Genomic DNA, 9,492 nt, shown 5'->3' with positions numbered 1-9,492 from the left:
GGGGGGGGTAGGGACAGAGGGGAGAGGGAGAGAGAAAATCTTAAGCAGTCTCCAAGCCCAGCCTGGAGCCCAACACAGGACTCAATCTCACGACCCTAAGATCATGACCCGAGCTGAAATCAAGAGTCAGATGCTTGGGGCGCCTGGGTGGCACAGCGGTTGGGCGTCTGCCTTCGGCTCAGGGCGTGATCCCGGCGTTGTGGGATCGAGCCCCACATCAGGCTCTTCCGCTATAAGCCTGCTTCTTCCTCTCCCACTCCCCCTCCTTCTGTTCCCTCTCTCGCTGGCTGTCTCTATCTCTGTCGAATAAATAAATAATCTTAAAAAAAAAAAAAAAAAAAAAGAGTCAGATGCTTAAACAACTGAGCCACCCAGGTGCCCCTAGTTCTAGGAGTATTTTTGTAGATTTCTTGGGATTTTCTATGTAGACAATCATGCTCTCTATGAATAAGGCTGGTTTTATTTCTTCCTCTCCCACATAGTCCTTTAATTTCTTTCTCTTGTCTTCAAGTACAGGACAGGTCTTCTGGTACAATGTTGACTAGAACTGGTGAGAAGAGACATCGTGCCTTGTTCTGATCTTAGGGGAAAAGCATTCAGTCCTTCCTACCATTAAGTATGATGTTAGCTGTAGGTTTTTTTGTAGACCCTTTTGTATCAGGCTGAAAAATTCCTCACTATTCTTAGGTTCCGGAGGATTTTTTTTTTTTAATGAACATCATATTTTGTCAAATGCTCTTTCTGCAAATGATAGGATCATGTGGTTTTTCTTCTTTAGGTTGTTAACACAGTGTGGATTATATTGATTTGATTTTAAATCTTGAACCACCCTTGCATTTCTGAAATAAGTTCTATATGTTGTGACATTACTTTTTTAATATATTGCTAGATTTGCTATTTTTTTTAAGACTTTATTTATTTATTTGACAGAGAGAGAGAGAGACGCAAGAGTCGGTGGAGCGTCTGCCTTTGGCTCAGGGAGTGATCTCAGGGTTCTGGGATCGAGCCCCGCATCGGGCTCCCCGCTCAGTGGGAAGCCTGCTTCTTCCTCTCCCACTCCCCCTGCTGTGTTCCCCCTCTTGCTGGCTGTCTCTCTGTCAAATAAATAAAAAATCTTAAAAAAAAAAAGAGTCAGATGCTCAACTGACTGAGTCACCCAGGCGCCTCTTTGTTTTTTAGAAGCTATCGTAAATACTTCCATTTTCAAAAGTTCACTGCTAGTGTGTAGAGCTAGAATGTTTTTGCACACTAACCTTGAATCCTGTGGCCTCACTAAACTCATTTATTAGTTCTAGTAACATTTTTTGGGAGATTCCTCGGGACTTTCTAAGTCCATGACAATGTTTTCTATACGAGGAGACAGTTGACATCTTGCCTTCCAATTTTTCAGCCTCTTATTTACTTATTTGCCACATTACTTGGCCAGGGGATTGCACTGTTGAAGAGGAGTGGTAAAGCAAACATCCTAGCCTTCTCTTCCAGTGTTGGGGAAGTACCTGCTTTGTCACCTTTAAGTACAATGCTGCTTGTAGGTTTTTGCAGGGCTTTTAATTGGACTGAGAAATTCCCTTTCCTAGTCTGCTGAGCTTTTATCATAAAGTGGATGTTTAGTTTGTCCCACGTTTTCCTTACTCTGTTGAGATGGTCATTTGGTTTTTCTTCTCTGTCCATATTGATGAGGGGAGTTACACTGAGCTCCGCATGCTGACCGGACTCCCATCTATGGAGCTCCCTTCCAGCCTCGGGCCTCAGAGCTGCTGAGGAGAGGTCAGCACTGGTCTGGGTCCCTTTCTGTGCAATTCCTTCTTTTTTTGGCTGCTTTTAAGGTTTTCTCTTCACCACCTGTTTTTAGCAATTTGACGGTGAGATGCCCTGGTTTGTTTTTTTGTGCTTATCCTCCTTCCTGCTTTTTTGTTCTTACAAGTCTTGGATCTGTGGGTTCACAGCTTTCCAAAAATTTGGATGGTTATGTCTACACATTCCCTCCTCCTTCATTCTGGAACTTCGCTTGTGTGTCAGGCTGTGTGACACTGTCCCCATGAGGCTCCGCTCACTGTTTCTGGTTTTCTCTGCACATCACGATGAAGAGTTTCTGCAGTTACCCTAATTCAGTGATCTTTTCTTCTGCAGGATCTGATCTGCTGTTAATCCCCTGCAGTGACTTATACAAAGCAGCTTTGAATTTTAGAGTAACGTTAGATTTACAGGAAAGTTGGGAAGATAGCACAGAGTTCTCATATACCCCACACACTATTATTAACATTGTGTACTTGTTGGAAGTAATGAATCAATAAACAGGTTTCCCCCGCTCTCTGAATGTAGAGTGTTCCTAGGAAATCTTTTGTAAGCCGAAATTCATAGAGCAAAGAATTACCGTTAATTAATATGGAAAAATCGAGAGTATTCCCGGACCCGAAAAATAATCTCTCTTAGGCTTCTCTGATACCTCAGAGCACACCTTGCAAATGGTTGCACAAACGAAGTTGAGATACACGACAGGTTCTCAGACGCAGTGCACGGCTCTGGCAGCTTCGTGCTGAGGTGGGGAACGCAGTCCCCGAGGAAGGAGCTTGGTGGGGCACCCTGCGCAGGGAACACGTGCTGCCTCTGTGACGGCTCGCTGCAAAGTAAATGCTGAACGCGATTTTCGTTTTTCACTTTTCAAAAAATTAAAGTCCTCTTTGGATTTCTTTCGGTTAGCTAAAACAGATACTAATGTAGGTCTTTTGTAAAAGCAAGATGGCATAACATGAACTTTCAAAAAAGGGCATATCTGTTATTATTGACCAAAGTCCCTATTTTATTCAGATTTTCTTAGTTTTTACCTTCTGTTCTTCTGTCCCAGGACATAATCCATGGGATTACATTCCATTTAGTTGTTATGTTTCCTAAACATTCCTCTTGGCTGAGACAGTCTCTTAGACTTTCCCAGTTTCTCTTGACCTTGAGTTTTGAGGAGTACTGGTTCGGTATTTTGTGGAATGTCCCTCAATTTGGATTTGTCCTGTGTCTTTTCCTCATGACTAGTTGAGGTTATACAAGTTTTTGGAGGAAGACCACAGAGGTTAAGTGCCCTCCTCATCAGGTCATGGCAAGGACACACACTATGAGACCATGTCTCTCAGATGTCCCCACTGTAGTCGCCCCCCACCCTTTCCCACTCTGTGCTTCTCGGAAGAAAGTCACTACGTGTAGCCCACACATACAGATGAGGAGATATGGGGCACCTCCCTGAGGGGGGATCTACACAAACAATGTGGAATTCTTCTGCATGGGAGACCTGTTCCACTGACATTTTATTCTCTGCCTTCATGGGTTTGCTTTACTTCTGGGAGCACTCAGAATATTTTTACAATTGTTTTAATGTCTTTGTTGGCTAGTTCCCATCACCCCTGGGAACACTGCTGTGACTCTCCCCTTCTTTGTCATAGGACACACTCTCCTGCCAATTGGCTCATCTATTAGTTCTGATAGGGTCCTGGACATGAGGGTCTTTATGCTGTGTCTGGGTTTTGTGGTCTTCCTCCTGAGTGTTTTGTGTGGGTCAGCCTGACCCTTTCAAGGTCTCTCTTTAAACTCAATTACATTGCGTTTGGGGCCGACTTTCTTTTTTTTTCTTTTTTTTTTTAAAGATTTTATTTATTCATTTGACAGAGATAGAGACAGCCAGCAAGAGAGGGAACACAAGCAGGGGGAATGGGAGGAGGAAGAAGCAGGCTCATAGCGGAGGAGCCTGATGTGGGGCTCTCCCATAACGCCGGGATCACGCCCTGAGCCGAAGGCAGACGCTTAACCGCTGTGCCACCCAGGCGCCCCTGGGGCCGACTTTCTTAACTCAGTCCTACTTCCAAGCTGTAGCCCTTTTGGTTTCTGCTGAATGCTCTGCACGTTCAACATGGTTCCTCTGCTCTGGCTGGGAGAATTCAGGTAACTCAGGGCCTTGTGTGAGCTCTCCTCAGTAGCTGTTCTTCCAGAGGGTTCTCAGGCTGGCTTCATAGGTCTCGGCCTACAGGCAGGTGGAACCAGTACTCTGCTGAAGACCCAAAGGGGCTCATGTGCAGACTCCTGGGACTTTCTTGGTGCAGCTCCCTTCTCTGGTACCATACCTTGCAAACTCTAGCTGCCTTAGCTTTTCCAAAGTCTGGACTGTTAGTTTGAAAACCGCCTCCAGGCAGAAAGCCTGGGCACCTGTGTGGCTTACCTGCCCTTCCTGTTTTCCAACCCTAAACACTGTTCAAGGGTTAAGCCCACACTGAATACATCCTACAAACCCGACCTTAAGGGCCATCAGGAGTTTCAAAGGTTTCCTGGTGAATCCATCACAGAACACAGTGTTCCATCTCCCTGCCTCATAGTTCAAGACCCCTCCTTCTCTGCTGCCTCTGGGGAATTCCTGGAGGTGGTCTTAGCTTTTCCTTGGGTGTAACCAAAGCCTGTGACCAGAAAGATGGAAGCAGCAGGGAGAAGTGACTGTCCAGCTGCTGGCTGGTGAGCAATTCCCGAACCCTGAGACACAGTTCTTTGTTTTTTCTTTTCTTTCCTTCCTTCCTTCTTCTTTTCTTTAAGTAAACTCTACACCCAGCGTGGGGCTCGAACTCACAACGTCGAGACCAAGAATTGCACACTCTACCCACTGAGCCAGCCAGGTGCCCCGAGATGCACTTCTTAGTAACTGCCAAGTCTGACTGTAAATTTGGAGCCTCTGGCCTTATTTTTGATGGCACTAGGAACAACCTAAAAAGAATCCAAAATTCTGCAGGCATGTATGTTTTTATAGAGAGGGTGTCTGTCTTTAAGTATTTCTCAAAGGGCTCCATGACGCCAAAGGGTTAATAACCACTGTATTCCACACGGGGGACCACCTGCACTACTTGCCCAGAACACTTTAGTCCCCCAAATGTCAATCCAAAGACTAGTCTGGTGTGATGTGCTCTGGTCTCCTGTATGCGGCTGGCTGACCACTCTCTGGGCTCCAGGAACATGGGCATCAGCAGCAGCAGGTGTGTGGCTGGAGCCATGTGGCCACAGAAGCAGAGAAATCCAGGTGCAAAGTGAGATGACAGGAGGTGTGAGGCTGATGGAGAAAGGGAGGGTCATGTAGGTCCTCCTCCCCCACCCTAGTTTTGTCCTTATCTGAGTGTGAGACCATTTGCACTGTTATGTCCTGTTCTTTCTGCTGGAGTTAGCTTTAGTGAGTTCCTGCACCACGGGCACCAACACACCCCTTCTTGTCTCTGGCCACAGGCGCCCTGCACTTGGATCTCAGGCCAGGGAACATATGCAGGCTGGTGACTCTGCTCACACTGTGGCTTCCAGGGTCAAGAAGGGAGGGGTCTGTGGTGGCAGCTGCTGTGCTGCCAGGACTGGGAAACATTTGGGGCCTGGCCTTCCTCCTTTCCCGCCTGTGAGACAGCTCCCCGCTCCGGATGGGGAGGGAGGCTTGCAGCCAGAGCTGCAGGCTCCAGGGCCTATGGAGTGTGAGGACTCTGGCCTAGTCCCCACGTGATACCCGTTGGGAGCTCTTCGCACATTCCAGAGTGGGTCCGTCCCACTGCCCCCTTCCAGGTCCTCGAATAAAGACTTCGGAGCACACACGGTTCCTGTGGAGTCAGGTGCAAAGGGCTATGCTCTGGACATCTGCCTTCCCTCTAGTAGGAGGCCATCAAGGCCCAGACCTCCAGCCCCCTTCCGAGACCCGTGTGTCCCGGGCCCCTCCTCACCGCACCCCCTCCCACCTCACCCCCTGGCGGGGGCGGGAGGAAACAGACGGCGGGAGGCCACAGCGTGGAGTCTGTTGTTTACAGGTCTCTGCCAGTCTCGTCCGTCCGTTGTTTACAGGTCTCTGCCAGTCTCGTCAGTCCGTCTGTCTGTGCATGTGTATATCTCTACTGAAGGGGTGAGGGGGACTCATGTAAAAATCCAAAATACAATCCTGACGGAATACCCGCAGTGTTGGTTAGTCACAGTGTGGCTAGAGTCTAACTAAGAAAGCAGGTAGGGCCAGTGTCTTCACCCTGTGGGCATGGGTGGGGGTCTCCTGCTGCCACAAGGAAATATGGAGTGCCTGGCAAAGGCAGTCAGGGAGCAACAGCCGGTCATCCTCAGAAAGACAGTGGATTCAGGTCTGGTTTAACCAATCTCCAGCTTTCTTGGTTAAGTTTCCTGATGTCTTTGAGACTCAGTTGTCACCTCCTTGCATGGCCGTGGATGGAGGAGAACTGATACACATGGCTCAGCCTCATGTGGCAGGTAAGGTCTGAGTAAGTGTGGCTGGGCTACTGTGTGGCGGCTGCAGCCGTCGGACCCTCCAGGCCGTGTAGCACGCCGCCCAGCCTGCCACTGGGGAGTGGTAACCTGTGGTGCTCCTTCCGCATTTTGGCTCAACTGGCAGATCCCTAAGGGCAGGATCCAGAGGGACTGCTGGGTCCTGCCTGCTGTCTGAGAACAAGCTCAGCAGGCTTGGAGAGGGGGGCTCACCTGGCTCTCAGTGTCAGGGGGGGAGGAGTGTCCCTGCCTGTCATGGGGGCTCTGGAAATGGTCCACAGCCGGCTCTGAATGTACGGGTGCAACCAGGGCAATTCAATGTTGGGAATGCTGTAGGAAATGCTGTGCCCCCGACTCTCCACCCTGAGACTCAGCCCCTCCACAGTGACCCTCTGACCACTGGCACTCACAAGGGCCACCTGGGACAGGCCCCGGCCTTGGTGACCTCCAGTTCCTAGGTGTCTGCTCCACACAGCCCTATTAGATTCATTTCTGCTCCCAAAGAAAAGAGAACTGCACTGATCAGGCTGGGACGAGGGTGGGGTCAGAGAGGTGCCAAAGGCCAAAATTTAAGGACCCCCTCCCTCCAGGCCCTGGCCTCCAAGTGGCCCTAAAAATAAGTGCCTCCTTAAATTGTGCCATCAGGCACCTCCCGGCCTCACCTGGTCCTAATCCCTAGGCTAGGTAGGCCTGATTCATGTACAGTCCTAGTGGGCGTGGGAGGTACAGGCTGTAGGTCGGGCAAGCTGTGGCACACCCTTCGGCTGTGCTCATGGTGGCCAAGTTCCCTCCCCGCAGCGGGAGCTGCAGGGTCCTGCAAGACCTGTCTGGGGGGCAGCTGCATCTCTAAAGACCCTGCTTATCCAGCTGAGATGCCACGCCCAGTGAATCTTTAACTGTAGAGGATTTGAGAGTAAGCCGACACAGCTCTCTGGGGGCAGTGACCTGTGGTCTGTCCCTCAGGCTGGGTAGAGGAAACTCAACGCTGTCCAGACCCAGACCCACTGGCCAGAGGACTTCTGGGGCTGGACCCCTTCCTCCACTTTACTCAGCCTTGAGAGTCAGCCACCATACCTCTGATTGCCCCTTGTTTCCCAGGTCAAATGTGGTGAGTTTCTCTTGACAGAAGTGTGAGAAAACTTCCAACACAAAGGGGAAGACACCAAAAACAAGGACACAGAGCTTTCCAAGACCTCTGAGAGCCAGATTCTGGGCCATAAGTCTGCAGAAGACCCTGTGTGGACTTTTTTGGTAGAGACCACAGGTACAGGACGATCTCCTACCTCTGAGACGGGCAGCTCTGCAGGCCCCTGCCCAGCCTGGAAAGGGCTTCCCTCCACGGCTGAGCTACTGTTTGGTTTCTGTATTCATCGTTAGTGTCAGCCCCTACCGCTATGTCCTACTTGACCTGAATATAGACCAGGAAGGATCAAATACTCATGCTCCAGCCGGCTCCCCAACCCCTTTTTCCCCGACCCGATTCCTGCCCCCCACCCCATGCCAACAGGATTCATGGGCAGCCACTGTAAGTGAAGACTGTCACAGGCCTGATCATTCCTGTTCAAAGGCCTTGTCCAGAACACAACACAGACTGTGGGTCCTGGAGAGTAAGCTGGTGACACTTTACCCACATGCCTCACAATCTTTAAGCAGAAAAAACAGGCAGATTAAGGGGCACCCTAGCAGGTGGGATGGATCACCCTAGCAGGATTAGGCTTGGAATAACCCAGGGCATCTCTGATGCCCCTCCCCGATTGGGTTAAGAATGTTTCCTGGAAGTTAGGGGAAGGAAAAAGAGGAAGAAGAAAGATAAAGGAAGACAGAAATGTGGGGTCATTTCCTTTGGTTAGAAAAATTCAAGGTCTGGAAAGAGAGGATGGTGGTAACACGGCAGCATGTGGGAAAGCATGCTTCTCTTCAGGGCCCTTGCCTGTCATCAGAGAAAACAGGTACTGCACTGAGGAATGGAGATGCCCACACATGCAAGTCACTGAAACCAACACAAAGTGTCTCCATTAAGACTGCTGCATGATACCTAGTCCCTTTACTCCCAGACAGTCTTCAGACAGAGCAGCGCTTGGGCAAACAGACAACCCAAGAGTTAACTTCAACCTAAACATTTCTTCATTCCTAACGGCTTAAGACCATGAAAGGGAAGTGCTTAGCAAAATCTGAGAAACCCAAAGTTTTAGCCCTCAAGAGGTCAAGCATATTTGGAGACACCCACAGGCTCTGCAGGACCAGGGTGGCCTTTCTTCAGGTCACCCATTTGCTAGCCCTGGGGTATGACTTTGGCCTTCCCCAGACACCACATTAACAGGATGGGAACAGCAGATTCCCATCTTCAACTCCAGACATGCTCTCTGATTTACCTCGGCAAAACCGGAGCTGTCCGGTCTTGCAGGGTCAAACCTTGTAAACAAGCCTGCTGCCAGGCAACTGAAGACAGGGACTTCAATAAAGACGCCCTGTGAGGAATGAAAAACAAAGCTGCTCTGGGAAAGCTCAGCTCTAGTATCTCTGGGCATGGGTTCGAGATCGACCTGAACTTTATGACGTTTTACTTTCTGTTTTCGTTCCTTTCCCCTTTGCACTAGAGCAACGCCCTCCAATTCACGCGCCACGTCCTAATTTTCCCCGAATAGCTGCCGACCACAGCACCCTAGTAACTCATTTGAGAAGACACAGAGGGTCACCTGGGCATAATGATCGCCAGCGAGACTGGGTACTGCTCTAAGGACCGACACACTTCCACGATTGTCCAACAGTTAGCGAAAGACCAAAGGAGAGGCCCTTCCTCCCCAGCCCAGGGACACTTGGCGTGGCAGGAGCCAACAAGAGCGAGCCCCGCACGCTTTTTCTGCGAACCCTGAGCCTCAGCTCCTGCCTCCACATCCCACCCCTCACGGAAACTGGCCCCAGCCCCTCACCGGGCTCCAGCAGATAAGCGCGTCGGTGTCCGGGTCGCTCACGAGGGTCCACAGCTTGGTCAGGAAAGCCGGGACGTTGCTGGGCCCCGCCGCGCCGGGGCCCACGGGCAGATCCATACCGGGCTAGGCGGGGAGAGGCGGAGGTGACCACCGCGAAATGGGGCCGAGGGCCGGGCTAGCGCCGCCTACGCGACTGCCGCCGGGGCAGCGCCACCGCCGCCGCCCGCTGCGCACACACGGCCCCGCGGCCTAGCATGGCCGCAGCCATCTTGCGACGGGCGGCGCTCCCGCCGGCGCC

The 9,492-nt window shown here is 50.7% G+C and overlaps 1 protein-coding gene across 1 annotated transcript in view; it reads right to left on the bottom strand.

The window, feature by feature from the left end:
• HSF1 (heat shock transcription factor 1) overlaps positions 1-9,486 on the bottom strand; it is a 20,712-nt gene extending 11,226 nt beyond the window's left edge. The window contains exon 1 of the mRNA XM_034668785.1: positions 9,195-9,486. Within this exon, the coding sequence (XP_034524676.1) occupies positions 9,195-9,311 (117 nt within the window). The 5' untranslated portion in view covers positions 9,312-9,486. The remainder of the gene's footprint in view (positions 1-9,194) is intronic.
• Between the last annotated feature and the right edge of the window lie 6 nt (positions 9,487-9,492).

Source organism: Ailuropoda melanoleuca, chromosome 9 (genome assembly GCF_002007445.2).
Source record: "Ailuropoda melanoleuca isolate Jingjing chromosome 9, ASM200744v2, whole genome shotgun sequence".
NCBI classification, from domain to species: domain Eukaryota; kingdom Metazoa; phylum Chordata; class Mammalia; order Carnivora; family Ursidae; genus Ailuropoda; species Ailuropoda melanoleuca.
Note: the sequence above shows the minus strand (reverse complement) of the source record. Positions and strands in the feature narration are given on the sequence as shown.